At 42.0% G+C, this 21,552-nt stretch overlaps 1 protein-coding gene across 7 annotated transcripts in view; it reads left to right on the plus strand.

The window, feature by feature from the left end:
• Positions 1-21,552, plus strand: part of AGAP1 (ArfGAP with GTPase domain, ankyrin repeat and PH domain 1) — a 365,836-nt gene that overhangs the window by 320,031 nt on the left and 24,253 nt on the right. For all 7 annotated transcript variants that reach the window (XM_082055530.1, XM_082055531.1, XM_082055532.1 and 4 more), the window contains one exon: positions 1,481-1,703. In XM_082055530.1, coding sequence (XP_081911656.1) covers positions 1,481-1,703 — 223 coding nt within the window. The remainder of the gene's footprint in view (positions 1-1,480; positions 1,704-21,552) is intronic.

Genomic DNA, 21,552 nt, shown 5'->3' on the forward strand with positions numbered 1-21,552 from the left:
TAGTGTGTTTCAGATATACTGCTGGTTCTCCCACTGACAAGACACCAAAACTGGTGTGGGAAAGGGGTTTGTCATGGTTGTCCTACCAAGGACTTGGAAAGCAGGCAGGAATTTTGTCTCACCTTATTCTTTTGGAGATCTGAAATGCTGTGTATTTCTAGTATAAGACTTGGTATGGGCAGGAACTTTTTAAGCCAAAGGTCTGTTGCTCTGCTCAAGTGAAATAAGATGGGGAATTTTTGCTGTTGGGGATGTTTTTAGATTTCTAAGGACCGACTGAAAAATGTCAATCATTTCAATGAAATGTTGGACTTTGCAATTAGAATTAACTGCTTTCTTCTCATATTCTTTGTCCAAATGTGACGTGGCAAAGAACTAGGAAACATATTTCAGCTGCCATAAACAACTTTTAAGTTTCAAGTTACATAAAAGTGTGAACAAGTCTTTGGATTAAATTTCCCCAAATGGAAGAGGACACTGGAAATTAATTTTCTATCAGGTTTAAATTTTATTTAGATTTGAATAAAAATTGCCTGCCCTCTCAGTTAATCACATTTTCCTGCTTGGCATTAGTGATAGCCACTAGTTCTTCAGGAGACTCAGGGTAAGGCAAGGCAAAAAAGATCTGACAGCAGGGGGTAATAAAAAAAAAACACCAAAAATTCCTCCCATACATCTTTCATTGCATTTTTGTTAAAATGAATGTTTGTTGGAGAGAGGGCGATTCATACATACAAATCTAGATTTAAATAACACAGCACAGCGACAAAGAAAGTGACCAGTCTCAGGAAATGACTTTGAATTTCCCGGCTTTTGTCAGGTTTGTCACAGCCTTATAGTTTGTGGGTTATTTTGTGTGTGTGTGCCGGTGGAATCCTTCTGGCTCATACACGAAAACTGAGACTGTTCAAAGTATCACATTTTCATCTTAGTACTTATCTCCCTGATCTTAGAGATGAAAACATACCCCATAGTGTGTTAGATGTAAAAGCCATATGCAGGTGATGATATAGATGGTTATTAAGGGAGTTGATATAGTTAGCAACAGAGACATTGTATCTAGTCGCTCTTTTTTTTTTTTCTTTCCTCCTTTTTCCCTTCTAATTGGCTACGAGTGGCTCTAGATTCCCAAGGAGGGGATTTCTCCACGACTTCATCATCAGCTGCCTGCCACTGCGTTTTTATTTTCTTTGTTTCTTTTCTCCCCAATTCATATTTTTCTTGGGATTGGATATTGAATGATACATCTTTTGAGACACCCACACACATACACAGGTTTTTTTTCTACTCCTTGAGGGCTTCTCAGAAGGGTTAGTAAGTATCTCCACAGGGCAAAATTGACCCTACTGGAAGACCTCCCAGCTGTGCTTTTGGATAGGACACCTGCATCTTTTTCCTCTAATCTTTATCCACAGACATTAACTAGAAAGTTTTGTTTGGTGTTTCATTGTACTAATTGCTTGTGTCCTTTTTCCTGTAGACCCCGACTGGGCCAGCTTGAATCTGGGAGCCCTCATATGTATCGAATGCTCAGGTATACACCGAAACCTTGGCACGCACCTCTCCCGGGTCCGCTCCCTCGACCTGGATGACTGGCCGATAGAGCTCATCAAGGTGATGTCTTCTATTGGAAACGAGCTGGCAAACAGCGTCTGGGAGGAGAGCAGCCAGGGCCACATGAAACCTTCAGCGGACTCCACCAGGTAGGCTTGCTCACTCCATCTCACCACAGCACACAGCGGGCGGGCAGGATGCTGCAAGCTTTGGGTACATAAATCCTCGTTTTGGCGTTACAGTCAGAGGTGATAGGGTTCTTACCACATTTTACAACATGGACTTCTAAAATTCTCCCCTGGAGTACACCTTGTGAAAATTATTAGGTGTGTATCTTCACTGCATGCCCAGGAAGAACACATGTCAAAAGTTGCCTGACCCCGTTACTTTTTCACTCTTGTGAAGGTTTCCTCAGCAGCTGTACAATTTTTTTGTTCAACTGAATGACCGACAAAACAGCAGGAGATTGAAACCCCCTGCCTGGTTGTTCCTCAATCTAAATTATAGTGTAATGCGTTTCTTTGTTTCGGTCGGCAACAAAGTTCCTGGCTCTTGGACTGTCAGTTTGTGATGAATAATCTGCTTTCAGTAGTTCAAATTCACCAGGAATTTGTACCTTGCCATCAGGTCTTTTGGTTCTCATGATGTTGAAAGTCCTGCTCACTGTGGACTTGCTTACTTTTTTTTTTTATGTGATAGACGTGAAACCGTAAGTTGGTGGAGGGATATATTTCCTATTAGAACAGTATGTTATACTTGCCTCTCATAGCTCAACACAGTGAAAATCTTTCTGCAATATGTTATCCTACCAAAAGCTAGGGGGTTTTTATACTTAATTGATCTGATGAGTGTCAAAGAAAGATGTTTTGAAAATACTTTCCTGATTTTAGTAGATTTGAGACGTGCTACTGGTTTTAACTAAGGGATTGGCTTGGGGGAAGCAGAGTGACCTCTGGCAGACTGCATTTCAGCGGGGGGGTCAGGAGGATAAGGGCCTTCTGGACCACCTTGCACAACCTTTGAAGTTGTCTTCAGAAGCGCATTACCGTTGTCTTTGGGTGAGTTCCAGGGGGGCAGCCGGCATCCGAGGTAGCAAGTGATACAGCGGAGGCTTCGCTCTCAATGTTTGCATGCGAGAGAAATCAAACAGAGGGAATTATATTCTGATTTGTTTATGTGCATCTCTGGATCCTGCTTTTTCCAGTACCACATCAAGTGAAATTACAACCTGGGAGTATATACCTGGGCCACTTCCTATGGTGCAGGAGTAGGTCTGTACTGTTGTCTGGAATAAAGTCAACTATTTCTTATTGCATTATTTCGTTAGCACTGAAAAATGAATTTGTGGTGCCACCTTTGGTTCATCTTCGAGAATGAAGCCAGTACATTAATCAGGCTACTTAGATGAATGACTGTGCATATAAAAATGTTCAGAAAGTCCTGCACAGAGGTTCTGTTCATACATAAACTGTATGACTGCTGTATACATTTATATTATTAGATAACTAATATAATTATTTCATTGGGTAGGTGGAAATCAACTTATAGCTGCCTTTCAGTCATTAGTATTACTTTAATCCAGAGATCTTGTAGTGGTGCACCCAACAAATATATATATGTTGCTCCTTATTACTGAGATGAGCTGGAGAGATACCTCAATTCTGAATACTTCGGAAAGGAAAAGGCATACAATCAGTTAGATTTTTTAAAAAATATTTTAGTGTACACATAATAAATATGTTATAATGAAAAATCTAAAATACGTATTAAAAGAGAGACATCCATTTGAATTAAATTATTCAGGTTTTTATGTTTAGAAGTGAGCTTAACTTATAGAAAATCAACTTTGTTCTCTTTGTATTTCACAGTCAGAGCTTATTTTAATTCTTCTTTGTGCACACTGTGTTTACATTCAGCCGTTATGTTTACCAGGGACATAATTGAAATTTTTTTATACGGCTATAACATTTTTGAACAAAAGGTGTTAAGATTCATTTTATAAATATGTGTTTCCATCTGTGTGTCCAAGTCCACACTTAGGTGAAGGAAGCACTGTTAGAAAAAGTAAAATTAAGATTATGTGAAAACTTTTCCCACAAAGCAATTGTGATCTTGCTTTCCTACTCCCATTTTTTCTACTGTTTGCAGTGGGACTGAAGTGATATTTTTCACTTAAATACCTGAAAGGTCTTCAAAGTGTGTGCCTTCTTTTATACTTTACTTTGGTCTGTACTAGCATCGTACACCTGTCCAAGATGTGCAAGAAAATAAGTTCAAATTCTTTAGATGTAGGTTGTGCATTCCGTTTTCTCACTGCTGTTTTTGTGAGAGGAAACCTATCAGAAGCAGCTACAATGCATCTGAAGTGGGGTTAAACAACCCCCCACTTTTTTTGTTGCTGGGGGATGAGGCAAAAAAAAAAAAAAGTAAGCAAGTAAAATTGTGACAAGGAAGCTGCGATTTGGGGTTCTGGTGGAGGAGGGACGGAGGGAGTCCATGGGACTTCGAGGGAAGAAAGAAGCGTTTGGCAAAACTCCTTCTGAAGGGGAAGAGAGCTGTGGGGGGCTGTTCCTGCCTATGCTGGTGGGCTCTGGGATCAACTGGAGTCAGAGAGTCACTGTGTGAGGAGGCTCATGTGCTCAACGTGCTCTTTCTTTAAGGAGTTGTCACCAAAACCCCATCAGATGGGAGAGAGAAGCACTCTCGTGTTTTCCTCCAAGCTTCTCCTGAACTTGTTTGTATCTGTGTTCCCTTCTGCAGCCCCTCTTCTTACATTGGTCCTGCATAGCGCTTCCATTTTCAGTTCCACTTCGTATACTCATTAAGCCACCCTCTGTGACTTTCCACATGTTTGCTTAGACTCTGTGCTTGCAAACAAAGTCTTGGAAACACAAGAACAGAAGAGTTTTTTAACCTTCCCTCCAATGGATTCCGTGTCTTAGCACAAAGCATCAGTCAAAGACTGCAATCTTCTCTCGTGTTTCTTTACAACAGGCATGTCTCTCAACTCTTCTGTCTCCACTGTGCCACCCTCAAAGCACCAAAAGTTGTCAGCACAGTGATGGACCCTCTGTTAACAGAAATTTGTAGAGAGGATCAGACATATGTGGGTTTCACCATTTCATGTTTTGTCTTTCTGTTGGAGGTGAAGCCATCAGTTGAAACCCACAGGCTTTCTAGGGGAAAAAAAAATAGTTATTGACTGCTCCACAGATACTGACTCTTTTGGGTTGAGAGGCTTGAGGGGCATTTACATGCTGGACTAAAAGGAATCTGGAAGCTCTGACATGGTTTCAAAAACAGTCCCTTCCGCTTGGGAGGAGTCTGCACTGATCATTGAATCACTGCAGTGACATGTCACACCTTTCTGATGAGTAGAGGGAAGGGTGTAGAGACCCAGGGAGACCGATGTTTTTTAGGAGGGGTTGCCATATGGCTACTCTAGGTCACAGCATGATTAAGGGTTCTTACTCAGGAAAATGTCACCAATGTTTCTGAACACAGAGCTGTGGCCAGGCTGCGAGTGCAGCTTTCATTTTTGATTTTGTACACTAGAAAATAAGATAAGCATTCAAATTTAAACCACATCAAACATACCATACTGCTGCCCTTTCCTAGTCCACTCAAATTTACTTTGAAACTCTTTATCCGAGAACGTCATGGGGAAAGATAAACCTGAAAACATATTTTGAAGGTCAGAAAGGTTCTGATGTTGGAGGGTGTGAACTCAAAGCCTGAAAGTTTTGTAGCAAAAGTCATTACTCGTGTTACTTCCATCAAGAATCTATTGCCCAGGTATGTCCTCTAACATTCACACGTGCCAAGTCTCATCAAGTCTGAGAGGCAGCTTATAAAAGCGGGAGATCTCTGGGTCATTCGGTGCCTCTGGATCAAAGGCAACACCTTGGATGGTCTCTGCCTTTAAACCAGGAGGCAGCGCAGGTTACGGGACCCCGGGTGCGATGGGGTCCCCGATGAAGCAGCATGGAGTAAGGTGAGGCAGAGTTCATACTGAGGGTGTTAACGTGATGACGGGGAGGAAAGAGGAATAAACACCAGCTCCCGGTGAGCACCAAAAGTTGGCGAAGCTGTAGAAGACCCAAGCGTGGGTGTGAATACATGCACGTGGAAGGGAAAGGGGACCAGCTGGCCTCTGAGTGGTGGTGTCTGTGAGTCCCTGATTAGGTCAGCTTGGGAAGGCTGGTAATTGGTTCCAGCAATTACCAGCAGCCCTGAGAACCGCCGCTCAAACTTCGTGAGCCCTGTGACAAATTGGAGCTGACTGCTGGTGAAGGAGTATCGACTTCCCATTTCTAAACAGGGGGATCATTAGTCAAGAAAAGCATCTTTTAATTACTCGCAGGAAAGGAGGGAAAAAAAAAAGGGAGAAAAAAGAAAAAGATCTTTCAGTATGGATCCTGCAACAACTGCTGGGTTTTTTTCCAAGTGTATTCAATATTAAATTTATTGTCTTAGAGGGGAGAGGGTGAGCAGGGAGAGTTTGCCTGCGGTCCCTCCTTCAGTAGTACAGGTTTAATTTGGAATGAGAAGTCAAATTAGAGTAAATCAATGTTGCGACAATTAACTGGGTCTGGGGATGAGATCAGGATTTTCCCGCTCTAATTGCTATTGATAGTGTTTAAGCACACTCTTAAAACATTGATTTGGAGTGCGTGGTGTGACACAGGAGTAACCCAGCAGGGCAGGGGCAGAACTGCTCCGCAGAGGAATGTTGGAGACGTGGTGAAGCCAGCCTGAGGAGTCTGTGCTGTGTTTCACCAGGGCCATTTGCACTGGCATGTAGATCTCCTACCAGATATTACCTTTCTTCTGGACACACCTCGTGTGTTTTGCTTTCTTCACCTACTATTCTGGCCCATGTGGCTTCTGGTTTGCAGACTTGCTTGTCACTGTCAGCTTCCTAAGATGGTGTTGGCCTTTGCCAAATGAGATGAGCTGCTGCCATCCCTCTGCCTGCTCCAGGAGGTGATTATCTGCTCCCTGGCCCTCACCCTCTGAGCTCCCAAGGTCTCCATCTCTGCCTTGCTGGGATGTGCCAGCAACAAGGACACCTCCACCAGCTGGAAGCTGCTGGCCAAGCGCAGGGAAGGCAGTGTGATATCCAGACACCATCCCAGCCATGCTTTTTGTTCTCCTGCTCAGGTGATGCTGAATATTTGCATTAGCTGTGTGCAAACCTTGAGGTTAAAGGGCTCTACTATTTTGGTATCTTTTTGAAAATATTCATAAATAGGAAGAACCTCCAACTCCATTGTAAATGCATTTTCAAAGTGAGGGATGAGCTGTTTGTAGAAGCTCAGGCATAGCTTTAAGCCCTGCCGAGGCAGCCCCAAGCAGCAGCTCTTTAAATGGAGCTTGGAGGTCAGAGCATCTGCTGCAATTTTGCTCAGGTAGTCTGTTTGCATAGCAGTCACCCTGTTTATTCTGGTTACCAAAGGTTATAAGAAAATAGAGAGGTCTTAACGCTGCCTGAGAAGTCTGGAGTCAGGAGCTGGCAGTGTCGGGAATTGACTTTCACCTTAAGACGTAAGATGTAGTTTGATCCCTCACTCACTAATGAACTGAATTTAATGGTGTCAGAAAAAACATTATGCAGCTCAACTATATTTAGCAGACTTTTACAGTTCCAAGCTGAAGCGTGGCTTGCCATTTCAAGGCTAGTGGCCGCTATGCTGAGCATGCACTGGTTTGGTTTCTGGGGGATAACTGGGGAGCGACGTCTATGAACAATATTAAACCATGCCACCTCTTTTTGTAAAAATAATTATTCCTTCATTGTAGACAGTACAGATAAAGGGCAAGCCCAGGGAAACTGAGTAGTTAAGATTCCAGTAGCATATCCTGAATCTTGTAAGGATGCTCCGTTTTGTCTCCCTCTCATTTCTTGTTCCTTTTGGCGGTTGGATTGCTGTTCTGGTCCTGTTGGTCTCTGATTCCTGGCACACGGCCGCAGCGTTACAAATAGGGCCTGGGGGAACAGCGGTACCTCTCTATCCGTGATTGTCAGGTCTGGTTTCTTAGCCGTTCTTGGCCTGATGAGGTCAGTGTTTTGTGCCTTTTGAATGCTCCTCCATGCTTGACACCTTTCCCATTTCAGGGGTGGGGGAAGGGTGTTTTTAAAAATAAATAATAATTTAAAAAAAAAAAAAAATTATTGTGAAGGGCTGACCAGAACCCATCTGCAGTTGGGTGGCATCTGCTCCCCACATGTCACTTCCCTCATTAACAAGCAATTGAATTAATTAAATGCTACTCAGAACACGCATAACAAGCTACCGGCAGTGTCCAAATTAGCACTGATAATCAAGGATGATTTCCTTTATTATCCTGCTAAGTGGTGTGCAGGCTCTGATCTCCCTGTCTGCCCTCATCTATTTACATACCCCCAGCTTCTGCCTTTAGAAGCTGAGGTTATCTTACCTAGTTAATTTGCCACGATCACCAAGCATGGCGGATTGATATTCCTGCCTCTGCTGAAGCAAACCCCCCCCTTTCTCCCCCTTTCCTTCCTCCCCAAGCCTGGTCCTTTGTATCTCAAGCTCACTGATAAATTAAAAGCCACCCCTGTGGTCTCTCAAGTGAGTAATAGAGGCAGAAATTTCATTTTGCAACTGGCTGATTTAATGATCCAAAGGGTAATTAATGGCCTGATTATCTTAATGTTAAATATGTCCGGCAGCAATTACTGTGACCTCCCGCTTGTCAAGGTCCAGGCTATGCTCTTCTTTCAATTAAGTTCTCTGGGGCTTAATGGTATGAATAAACTCCTCTGATTCTATCATTCCGGACTCTGAGATTTAAGCGAGCTAGGGGCTCGTTTGGAGTTTTAATCAGCCCGTCTTCTACTTGAGCGATCAGAGTTAACAATTATAACAAGGACAGTTTAACTTTCTTTCTCTCTCCCCCCCCCCCCCCCCCCCACTTCTTTATATTTTTATTATTTTTTTAAGCGCTCGGAGGGAATTTTGTTGGCTGCAGCGGCAGCTTTGCTAGGCTAGTCTCTCTATATATAAATTATCATGTGAATGCTGCTGTTTTTCCATTTGACAGGCTTAATTAATTGGCAGGAGCGCCCGAAAATGACAGTGCCACTAATTGCAACTCCAAGTCCATTTCTGTCATTGCGACACGCTTGTCAGCGGGCATGCCCCGCTCCTCGCCGCGACCGGAGTTTGTTGACGTTTTCCATTTCGGTTTTCACATCTCGTCGGGGAACGTGATGGGATGTGATAGCCCAAGATGCGCCTTTGGGTTTTCCAGGCATGCAGTTTGTGTGCAAGAATGACATTTACTGCCAATAAAGTTTAGACAGCTGGGCTTCTGCCCACCAACAGCTGCTAGGGGACTAAAGATTTGACTTAAGATATTTCAGTAAGTCCTATGAATGGGGGAGAAACCACCACCAAACCCTGAGAATCGTAACTCACTCCTGGTATTTCTGGTGCCTGAACTCCACTGAACAGCACATCTCCCGGTGAGCTGGAGTTACATTAGCTCTGTTTTGGAGAGCAGATATTTCATAAGGATAATGAGGAAAACGTATAAATTATTAGTTACAACAGTATAGCATTTTCAAACACACACATAAATAAAAAGACTGATTCATTGCTGCCAGTAAACTAAAACCTTTCCCCATGCGACTGTAGAAATGAACTAATTCTGACGTGCTGGATTGCATGCTTTCAGATTAGAGTAATTGTAATTGTTTTAAAATTAAATTAAAAAAAAAAAAAAATTGTCACTTACCAGTAGTTTCCAGGAAATACATCAAATGAGAATAACTAAGTGAAGCAAATGAAATGTCAGCTTGGGTGGCGGCTGGTCAGATTTCACCATTTGGAGGCCTCAGAAGCTCAAATGAAATACTCCGAAGATGACGGTTAGCAGTGTAGTCCGATGTATTTTATTGTCTGTGTAGCTGCTTGGCAGACCTCGTCATCCAGGAGCTGATCTGGTAAAACACTGGTGCCGGTATAGTGGTGTGGGAAATGCCTGGATGATGAGAAATAAAAACAGAACAGCAACAACAAAAACACCCTCAACCCCAGTTGTCCAAGTTAATGAGCGCTTTAGATGAAATGCTCCCTAGATCCATTGCACATTTCTTATGTGCAAATCTGTATTTGATAAAAGCTCAAACACTCTATAAACAGGAGTCTAGTTTGCAATTATTATTATAATTGTTCTTCTCCTTGTTGCCTGTGAAAGAGAAACCTGCAAAGGAGGAGTGTTTCTATCCCCTGCAGTGCATTAGAGCATTTGTTGAGAAACAGAGGTGTAAAAGGCATATTTTTTTAATTTAAATAGCATATGCTCTGAATATTTAATTTCTATGTGTATATGGACTCAAAACCTTGCTCTCTACTTTCAGACCCTGCATGGAACATATACATGCTCCATGGGTACTGTGATGTAGTACGTTGTGGACTCATATGGCCCATGATCAGCCGAGATTTCCAGTTACACAGGATTTATAGTATGTCCTTTTTGTCTTTGTTACCAGCTACCTTCTTCAGAGTTTGGCCAAGTATTACTCATGTAGTTTTGAGGTTTTGGAGAGAAGAACCAAATAAATCCTACTTGGCTTTTGGCTTTTTCTCATCTTCTGTGACATATCTCGTGTCTACTATGACTACATCCATTTGTTGTTCATCCTTTGAAAAATGTTTTTGAAGAGGAGAGAGGAGAGCAATATGTTTAGGCCTTGTTTCGATACTCGCTAAGATACCTCCGAGCTAACACACTGAGATCCTTCCTCAAGCCCAGATTTTATGGGTATGGTGACAAAATAAAAATGAAGATGACAATAGTGAACCAGAGGCAATGGTTGAGCTTTGAATACTGAACTAAAGAGAAAAAGAAGGGAAAGGCTTTCAAGGCCCCTTGAAAGAAAAGACAAGTAACTTTGTTTTAATACAGCAGAAGAAGATGAAGGCAACAGTCCCTATTTTAGCAGCTTCTTGCCATTTTCTCACAAGTCCGGTGATGTTTGTTGGGTTTTTTCTGTAAAACTTCATCCCCCGGGAACTGTGGAAAACACTCACCCCTTGTTTTTGAAGGTAGTTTTCAGTGTTATTAAAATTCAGAAACCCACCCTGAATACATTGAGAAGACTTGACAAAAGGTGTCCTTGAGTGCATTAAGCTTACAAATCAGAGCTGTTTGAGGACATCCTGCCTCTTGAGGTTTCTGCATAAGGACAGGTGATAGAGACTGAAATGTTTTACCTTGGAGGTACAGTCAATCCAAGGTACCTTTATTCTGCTGAGATTCTTGACAATTTTTGGTTCTATTCATGTGTGTATTTGGCTGCCGCACTGAAAAGCACAAAGTTAAGCTGAAATTCCCTAAAAAAGAAGTTGATGAGCAGTTACACTTCAGGAAATCTAGGGTTCTAGTTCAGGACTCAAGCAAGAAGGATTTATTTCTGTCATATGAACAGTGATGGGTGAGACAGTGGGGAGATATATTGGGAAAACAGTATTCATAATTCGATAATCAGCTGTCAGAAAAAGAGAGGTTTTCATTAGCTAGTTGGTTGAGTGCTTGTTCTAAAGGTCTCCAAACAGTGTAGGATCTTGGCTTCAAACTTAATTTTTGTTTTAGATATGGACTGATTGTTTCTTGTTTTGTATTAGTTATCTTTCAAGCACCTAGCAGAGCTGGACAGCAACTCAGATTTGAAGACCAAAGTGTTTTCACTGTGATGTCACATCTGCTTGGCCATAATCTTCTTAAAAGGTCAACACAGAACTTAGCACTAGAGAGAAAACCATTGCTGTGTGTATAAGAAACTACTTGGGCTCACATTTAACTGTGGTACTACAACAAAGGAATGGAAGAGCTGATTAGAACAAAGGGATTAATTTCAAATGAGAAAAAAAATGGATATTATATTTATAGATCTTCACAGATGACCAAGTAAATTAGTTTTCTCTAGGGTCTTCAAGAGATCTGGAAGCCTTTTACTGAGAAAGCAGCATCAGGCTTGGGTAGTGTAATTTATGTGCTGAAAGATGCTATCCATCTTTCCCTCCCTTTGCCGAGAACCTCTTGTTTCTGTCCTTTCCCGTGTAGTCATGCAAGCGTGAGTCTGGTCAACTTGTGGATCCATGGTTCCCTTCAAAATATACAGTTTTGGTGAATTAGGGTGGAGGTTTTTTTGTTTGACAAATGGGTCCCTTCCATGCTGCAGCCTGTGTGAGCACTATATCAATGTACATATCGGGTATAAGGTGAGACAGCATCCTGCTGTTGCTTCTTTGGGTCAAAGTACAGATTGGTGGTGAATAGTTGTGAAATAGATAACAGGTGAACTGTAGAGTACATTTTCTCCTGATATATTAAAAAAAATAAATTAAAAAAAAATGCTACCTTGCCAAAATTGGAATTGGCTGCATGGACTGGAGGTTTAAACTGAGCTAATTGCAAGATGTTATTTATGATGCTTATTTTAGCTAAGATGAAATACCTGAATTAGGAGTACAGTGTAGTGCAGCTTTACAGTCAGAGCTCTGACATGGGGCAAGTGCAGTGTAGATGAGTACTAAAAAAACGCAAAACACCACCACCACCGTAAACTTTATTAGGCTCACGTGCTCTTTATTTTCAGGGGTTAGCATCTATCAGGTTGGATGGGTTTTTACTGGGAGGATAACGGGTACTTCTGAGACTCCAGGAGCACATCTCCTTGTTCAAAAACACAGAAATGATTGAACTTTGCAGCAGAATGTTTGCAGGGGAGCACATGTATGTTAGCTGGGCTTACTTGAACCCACTTTTTATCATTTACACTGAAATTAGGTTCCATGCCACTCAGTGTGTGTGTGCATGGACATATCTACTACTCCACAACACCCAAAGAATAAAAATTGAGAGTTTAATCTAAAATATGGCAAGCTAAAAGCAACTGAAAAATGAAATTTACAATGTAAAACATTGGACAGCCTTACCAAAGTGATCTTTGCCCTCACTGTCTTTAATAGTAGCTATTTTATCATTTATTTCCAAAAAGCATTTAACACTTGTGTTGCTATCAAATTTCAGACGTTTGCAAGACTGAAATTTGTAGTAATAAAAAGGCCAAAAGAAAGCAATTGAGGGAAAAAATGCCAAATGCCAAGCATCAGCTGTTACAAGGTCCTTCAGGTCAGATCCAAAGGCTCATCTATGAGATGCGTTCAGCTTTGGAAGGAACTGTGAGTCGAGCACTTGCTGCTGCTGAGGAGCTCAACGGAGCTCCTTAAGCTGGCAATATCCACTATATTAAAAACACATATTTTGTTAGAAAGGTATCTTATCTAAAACATTTCCTTTTCATTCGAAGCTTTTCTGTGTACTGGGTGCTTAACCTGTTCATTTCTCCTGTGCTGAGGTCACAGCTGTCTCTCCGTATGTCAGATCTCACCAAACATGAAGTTGTTTAACTAAACATAGAATGCAGATTGGTTGCTGTCATGGCACAAGAGTGGTTACTCTAAAGCCAGCTGATTCCTGGTTTGTGCTGCTGAAGCTTTATTATATAAATTATTTTTAACATTTCTACACGCATTTTTGGCTGTTCAGAGATACATATAATCCAGTTGTGGTTGAATACGAGGACAGGCTGTTGCTGGTTAAGCTCAGGGCATGGGAAGGTGGTCCTCACATTCTCTTTTTCTGGCCTGTGGTGTTATGGGAAGATTGTGTTTTATGGGCAATAAGCTTTCAGTAGCGGTCACTGGTGATGGTGACAGTTATGTTCCTTCATCCTCCCGCATTGTTTTTCTTCATCCTCCTGCATTGTTTTTGACCATTTCAGCCTTTGGAGGTTGTTTGGATGGCAGATGGCTTTGTTTGAGTGTGTGGTATAGCGGAGAAAGGAAAACGTGCCTAAACCCAGCAGTGGCGATGCTGAAGAGTTACTTTTAAAAAAGGCAGTGCCTTGCCATGCTACTGGTGGCTGTGCTGGCCGGTGACACTAGGCACAGAAGCAGCAGCATGCCTTTGCTTTGGTCGTGGCTACAGAACCCGCAGGGCTCCATAACAGTAACTGTGACCAACTTTCTCTCTTTTGTGATTTTTTTCCTTTTTTTTTCCTTTGTTTAAGACTGAGCTTTGTTTCTGGCTCTGCAGGAAGCTGGTAGCCTATGGCAAGGGACTGGGGAGATAAGACTTCAGTAAGATAACTAAATGAAAAGGGCAGCAGTGAAAAGATGGTGCTGGCTTTTGACTGGACTGAAACTTAATATACACATCAGCCCCAAATGCAGTTTCCCCATGGCTCTCAAATATTATCCGTTTGTCAGAGGCAATGCGCTTACCGCTGGATTTTTAGATGTGCGGGTGCTGGTGGGGGAGCCGGTGGCGAACCCCTGAAAGAGAAGAGTGACCAGAAGAAATCAGACCATCATCGCTCCAGCTTTAAAGTAATTAAATTGCAGGCTAAAATGTGTTGAGGTGAACACAGGTGACAAATCGGAGCCTTTAGAGGGTAGGAATTAGAGTGAAATGAAATGCCTTACTGTGCCTATTAACTAGATTGTGCAGACAGTGCAAAGTCCTGTCGCTGAAGCATTTTTTGTGTGAGTTTGCAGAGATGTACAGGAGTGAGAAGAAGCCATCTCTTAATAATTGGTAAGCCTCAAAAGGTGCAGATGGGATATGCTTCAAAAAGTCTTCATGCTGAAGAGATGATTATGTCATGGCCTAGAAATCTCCCAGCTAACTTTTCTTTTTCCCACAAAGATTTAAATTTTCCTGGTTTCTTCCAGGTCAGAATTTCTAAGTGATGTTTTTGTTGTATTTGCACTTCTCCACAGCACCAGCCAGACTTGAAAAATTGAGATGCATGCACAATTAAATCACAAGCTCAACTGACACTTTCAAGACTCTTTTGCAAGCAGACAGAATAGGATTGTGTCACAGTGTACTAAAACTGAAGGATATCTTCAGCCTCCAACTTGAGACAATATCCAGAAGTTGACTTTTTTCCTTTCTCATCTCAAAAAGAAAAAATTTGCAGCTTCTAATCCTTTGCTAATTACAGAATTGTGCTCCTGTCTGAGCCTTTCCAGACCAGATCTGCTTTGGCCGTTTGTGCAACTCCCACAACTCAGACTGGTCATAAATAAATACCTGAGATTACTTAGATTGGCTGCAGAAATTAAAGTTACTTATTCAGACCTCCAGTCAAGGAGAAATAGAAGTTTTAATGGATTTAAAATATTATTGCAGTTGCAGTTTTGAGAACTGTGCAGAATTTTGCAGTTTTGCTTGGGTATAGGTGTACCCAGCCCTGTTTTCAGCTGGCTGATGTGGACACCATCACCAGTGGGAGAGTATCGGTGCAGATCAGCACCTGCTTTGGCTGGCGGCCCTTGTGGGAAGACTGGGATTTATTGGCGTGCCTGTGCTGTATGCGCACTGCAAGGGATCTGCATGCATGGTCTGTGCGAGATGTCCAACCCCCTGACGGTGCATGGAATGGCAAAGTGCAGCACGGGTTCATTGCACACAACCTTTCCTTGCTGTTCAAGTCATCAGGTATCTCTGAGCCTAGAAAGGCTGAGCACTGGTGCCTTCCATAGGCCTGGCCGGTGGTCTCCACTGCAGTCTATAGAAGAGGACAGGTTTCCCAACCGGACAGGTGTAGACCATGATCTGCAATGTGCTGATGGGCTGGAGTGGTCAGAAGAGCTGCCTGTGTTCCATCTAAGGATCAGGCCCCTTTTAGACACACAGTGAAATAATTCAGCTGATAAGTCACTTTCGGAAATAATAGCCATTCCTTCTTGTAAAGTCAGTCTTACATTCAGTTATAATTTGGTTGGATCTTTTCTTGTTCACTTATTTAAGTAGAAATCCACTGGCAGTAGCATTTTGCAGACAGATGGAGGTTTTTCTCCATGGAGCCAGACTGTAAAATATTGCTGAGTTTACATGTTAAACAACCACATTTAAAAAAAAAAAAAAAAGGCAGGGGGGATGGGGGGGGAGACAATATCCCATAACCTTCAAATGTGATTGGGGTAGGAGCTGTGCAGAGACAACTTGCTTTATACTTTTTAGAGTCCACCAACCTCATTGCTTGGCTTATTTGCTCTGGGGCAAGTTAATTAAAGCCAATGGAGAATTTAAAATTGGGGAAGGGGAACATTTCTTAATTATAGTGTGGAATTTCTCTCTAATTCATGTCCTTTCCAGTCTCTGTGAAGCCCCTTGCCTGTGGCAACCCATGAAGATCAGCCCTGGGACTGGTACAGCAGTAGCTGGCACACAAGTTTGCTGGTGCCTCCATGAAACTTACTTGGAGGCTGAATAAACTCAGCTTCCCAAGGTCCCTCTGAAATGCAAGGTATCCATTGTGTGTGACACAATGACAGTTCTGTTACAAATAAGTCACCAAGATTTTGAAATTTTTTTCATGTGGACATAGTGCAGTTCCACATTTACAGAGGGGGCTTGGGGTGTTTGGAGGGGAGGCATGGAGAACCAGACTAGACTTAGGGATACCCAGGACATGGGAATAGAACACTTGAAAAGAAAGAAGAGAGTGTCCAGCAAGTGACTCTTCTGATAAGGTTTTTGGACTCATGAAATTAATATATGTCTAAATCCAATGTTTTCGCTGGTGTTTGTTGTCCCATTTCTATTTTTGTGGAGCCAGACAACTTTTTGGATACCAATGTATGTGTTAAAATATGAAACAAGAGAGAGAGGAGAACATGAGATGTCACCGTGAAAATTTTACTGTAAGCTTCAGAAAGGATGTTTTAGCAGTGCAAGGGAAATACACTTCAAAAAATGACCAGCATCAAACACGATGCTCTAAAGACAAGTGCATGTGACATCCTGGTGGGGAGAGGTTTGGTTTGTATTTTTAACAGTCAAGACATGACAGACCATCTCACTGCTGTAGTAGGACACCGGGGAATCAACCCAGTCTACAGGGAAGGCTTACAGGATAAAGCAAAAAATAGTATCAACGATGCAAGAGTAATTAATTAAAAAAAAAAAAATATATATATATATATAAATGGTTTTATTGTTCTTCAGATTTGAGACTAAACAAACAGAAAGGGGTATAATGCACCCGAGCTGCAGGTTACCGAGCAAGACTAGGACTGTGTGTTTCTGAGAAGGGGAATGGGCTGCGGTGCCCAGCTCCTCGTGCTGTGGGACAGCTCTTGAGTCTTCGCTTAATCATGAGAATAATTTGTCAACCAGTATTTAATGGACAGCTTATGAGTGTGTATGTGGGCAGGGTAGCTTGTAAATTTGAATGCGCCTGTTTTCTTTGACAGCAATCAATAACTATGCTGTTTATTAATGTACTTTGAGAGGTCTTCTCAGAATTTTTATGATCAATCTGGGCTCTCTCAGATCAGTCAAAAAGAAATGGCAGAGCAGAATTTCTGTGTTTACAATCAATATCATGCTTTTGTTTTCATGCAAATAGTGGAATTGTGTTATGCTTTTTCTTGGGACCCATTTATACCACTGAGCAGGGTGGGATTGTGAAGTAGATGCCCAAATCTACATGAGTATTTTGGTCTGGAGCAAGAGAAGGCACTAGTTTGGTTCCTGGGATGGTCTTGGTGCTCACAAATGAGATTCCCTTTGGAGAAACCCAACTGGAAGCTCCACATGCACCCTATGTGCTCCAGACCCTACTTTGAACATAAGGGTCCAACCCACAGTGCATTGTACGTTGGGGAATGTTTGAGCTAAAGGATAAGGCTTGACTAATTAAAGGTAACACCTCTGGATTGTTAATATATAGGGTCCTTGTCACCAGCTGCTTCAACCTACATGTCTGTTCTTCTTGCAACTTTTTATTTGCCGGTATAGGCAGTGCCTGAGTTATCCATGGAAAGCAGTAGATGGAATTATGCCACCTGGCCCAAACCCAGCAATCGGCTCTCATTTGAAGTGCTTGTTTCCAGGTTTCCTCAGGGTTTGCAGTGTAATCTGGGGACCTTTTGCTGACATCCAATTCTTGCTGGCCTCAGAGTATTTGATTCTGGGTTTTTAATGGAATCTTAATAAGTACAGTTTCATTTGAGGTGTGTGTGTTTACCAAACATATATTTATCAAGCAGAGCAAAATAATAAATAAAATACGAAATACTATTTTATATATGTATATAGTGCCCCTTTCCTGTTAGTTCAACATTCAGGAAAACTAGTTTCACTGCTTAAAAACTATCTGTAATATGCAGTTTTTATCCGAAAATACATTGGGTAGCAGTTCGCAAAGCACGTAAATAAAACTTGTCTCACTTGGGGGTTGGGGACTTGTACCTCAGGCTTCAGTTACAAATCTGAGCTTTAAGCCAGAGCTACATCAGCAATGAAAGGAGGATAAGCCGCACAGTACTTCATCTTGATACAGGGATCAAGGTGGGTGTATGTTGTGACAGTAACTTGGCAAAATAGGGAGTTTTGGAGAAGAGAAGAAAAATGTCACGTCTTCAGGGAGTATCTTCAGAAGGAGAAGCTTAGGGAGGTTAACAAAATTATAATAATTGGGGGGGAATGGAGGAGTTTGCAGGCATTTGAAGGCTCCTTGGAAAAAATTGGTTCTTGGAGTTGAAGAAAGTACTCATAGGAGTAGGGGTGAGGTTAAGAGCAAGGGTTTGGACTGGTTACCTTAAGCTGTGCCAGTCATCTCCCAGGGAAAGCAATGAACCCCACCTCTAGTAAACCCATGATGGGGGGAGCAAGGCAAGGGACTGAGTGATCTAGGTGGCCTTTATTTTCTAGATACAGTAACTCACAAACCTCACAGTATTCAGCAGCTGTAGCAGATTTTTTAAATATCTCTTCCTGTTCTGTGTTGAGTCCTCCATCACTCCAGAAGACTATAGAAATCAGCTGAAATCAAGATCTAATTCCAGTGCTCTTTCCTCCCGTGTCCCCCGCTCTGCTCTTGCATCCGCTGGATGTCCATTTCTGTAAGTTTTCCCTTCAGAACAAACCTATCATTTTTCACCACAGGATATTTACAGCTTCAATCAGTGCCAAATTCAATTGGCTTCTGATCTCATCGCTGGAAGTTATAGATGCAGATATTATTTGCACTGCGGTTAATTATGGAGCAATCAAACTTTGGCTTTTCCACTGTAATTTCCTCTGCCAGCTAATTTAATTAATCACCCCCAGCTCAGCTCTTCCAGCTGCGACCGGCAGGGTCATTAATTAGACATGTGGTGGTAGCTCATAGACCAGTTCCTGTTAAGGGGCTGCTGCCCACTATGATCTCTAAGGGAGCAATAGCTTTTTTCAAAGCATCCAGGCACGATTTGAGGTAGCTGCCAGATTATTGTATTTCTCAGAAGTTGAAGCAATTCCCAGAAGATGGACTGCAAGCAAACGGCGGGATTGCTGGCACTGGTGGCACTCAGCTCATGGGGAATGGCCCGGTGAGGCAGGAGTGGGATCGCTTCCCCCCAGAGATGCGATATAGGGTCTGACTCAGCAGTTCTTAGTGGCCCATCCTTTCTGGTCTGACCCAGGAGCTAAAAATTAAAAAAATGCTCAGAAACTTGAAAGAGCTACTTCTGACTGTTTGTGGGAGGTTGCCTGGCTTTTGTCTGGTGGAAAATACAAAATTTCCTAACACAGGCAAGAAATTAAAACATGCATCTTAATTGCCAAATCACATCAATAACAGGAATGTGTTTTTTTCACTATAAAAGCCATAAAAATAACCAGCTACATCTGTCACATTGTTTGGATCTCAGAATAATTAGTAGTTTGTTTGTTTGGGGTTTTCTTTGAGAGTGGAAGAACCTTTTATGGTAAAAAAAAATTGTTTGGTTACCTACAGCTTAAGAATCTGATCCTGAACATTATCAGCAGAGGGCAAGTGATTTGGGATGTGTGATAACCCAACCCAATGGCCCTGGGAAGCCCAAGCATTTTTCAGGGAAGACAACAGATTCTTATTCTTCACTCGTGCACAGTCTTTCTTGATCATCAGCAATAACAGACCCTGCCATTGGGTTCTACTCTGCATTTGAAATATCAATGAAGCCACCGTGTTTTCAGCCTGCAGATAGAGTTGTGAACATCCTTAGTTTTATTACCAGGATCTTCCTTATCCTCCATGAAGTGCCAGCAAAGCCCCTGGTGTTCCCATCACACCATGTACTGGTTCTTGGACTAAGTAAGCTAGAAAACTTAAAATCCCCAGGATAATGTAGCTTTCAGGCATCTTTTTCAACAGCATATGACAGCTAGCTGGTTTTACCGTACTTTGATTTCAAACCTGTTGCAAAGCTGTCATGTCTAATCAGTGCATCTGTCTGCCAGTGGTAGGTTGCTGATGGATTAGTTGAAGTCTCCCCCACTTCTTTTCAGAATAGACACACTCCACTCAAGACAACTGTTTTAAGCGTCTTGGGTCACAAAACCTCCTTTCAGACTCTTCTGTCCAAAACATCCATCAACCCCACCTCATAATTAGTAAACTGAAAATAAAAATTTAGTTTTCTTCACCATGTAACTGTAACTGCCTTTTTTAATAGCAAAACAGCACTATGGACTCAGGCAAGTTTCCTTTTCTGGAGGAAGAGAAGGTGCTTCTGATGCAACCCTCCCTTCAAATGCATCATACTCTTCACTGGTGGCTTTTTTCCTCCCTTGTATCTCTCAGAAGATTCCCTTGGTCTGAACTGTTATGGGAAGATGCTTTCAACAGAAAGTCCCTTCCTCGCTCACCCTCAGGGAGAGCTCCAGGGATTTTCACAAAGACACAGTTCAGCAGCTGTTCCAGGGTGGAGGGATCACATCTGCTTCTACCATCACAAGAAGATTGTTGACATGTTATTGCCATCAAAGCCCAAAATAAGAGAGATTTGTAATTGATAAGAAGGCAGCCTGTCTCTTCAGAGAAGCTCTACACCTTGCTTTGGAGCAAAAGTTAATACTGCTGCCAGACATCAGTGTGCACAGACTTAAACAGGTAGCAGCCAGATCACCACGCTAGGGATGCTCCTTCTGGAAAACCTTCCTCAGCTTGAAGTCGATAGTCTCATAGCTGGAAACGCTGCTGCTGGAAGGAGTGAGGCCCATGGAGATCTTACATCTTTATCTTATAAACGTTACTGCTAAAAAATTCACCACCCAAAAGTAGAACAACTGCCAGGCTTAACTAGAAGATAATCCACTCTGAAGACCTGAATAATGGTCCTCAGTTCCTCACTGAAGAAAAGCAGCATCTGAAGTTCCTGAAAAAAACCTTAAGTGTTCTGTAGGCAAGCTGGAAAATTAGTTTGTTTTTGCTCTGCAAAAATTAGAATTACGCTTGGTCTTGATCAGTAGATTGCAATCACCCTGTGCTACTTCACCTGCTCATCTCACTTGGTTTTGTTTTATTTGAGCAATATCTTAAATCTCCCAGAGCTATTGCACGTCTTCTGTGGAGAATCATCATAGTCCTGCCAGGCATTCATCAAGGTTTCCAATGAACCGCCACATTAAGTATTCCTCTGCTCCTTATCAATCAAAACAGTTTACTTACAACTTTACTTTTTCCTCCTGAAGTAATCAAAATTTGATATTCCACAGATTGCAGAAAATTGTCACTGCTGTATTCTGAACTAATTCATCACATGAAACAGGCATAATTTGGGCATCAGAAGAACATTAAATGTTTAAATAAGCAAGAGCCAGTCATTGAGAGAGTCCATTAACGACTCCAGGTGACAAGGGCAGAAAAATATTTAGAGCACAGGTATGCTGGGAATTGCAGCACTGACCTTACAGAGCAATGGGGCATCTGCATTCTGCAACTGTTACTAAGTTCTTCATGATATTGCTTGAATATTCAAATGAAATATAGAAGCCAACAGAATAGCATGAGGTTTTCTAGCTTAAGCTGGAATATGAAGCTAGTTAAAGGAGATGGTTAGACATCATCACTTTCTTGTAGCCTTGTTTTCTTCTGTGATAGCTAGTAATAGCTTTCAGGAGTAGCTTGTCTATTGACAG

Source organism: Streptopelia decaocto, assembly GCF_964273445.1.
Source record: "Streptopelia decaocto genome assembly, chromosome: 6".
Taxonomy (NCBI): domain Eukaryota; kingdom Metazoa; phylum Chordata; class Aves; order Columbiformes; family Columbidae; genus Streptopelia; species Streptopelia decaocto.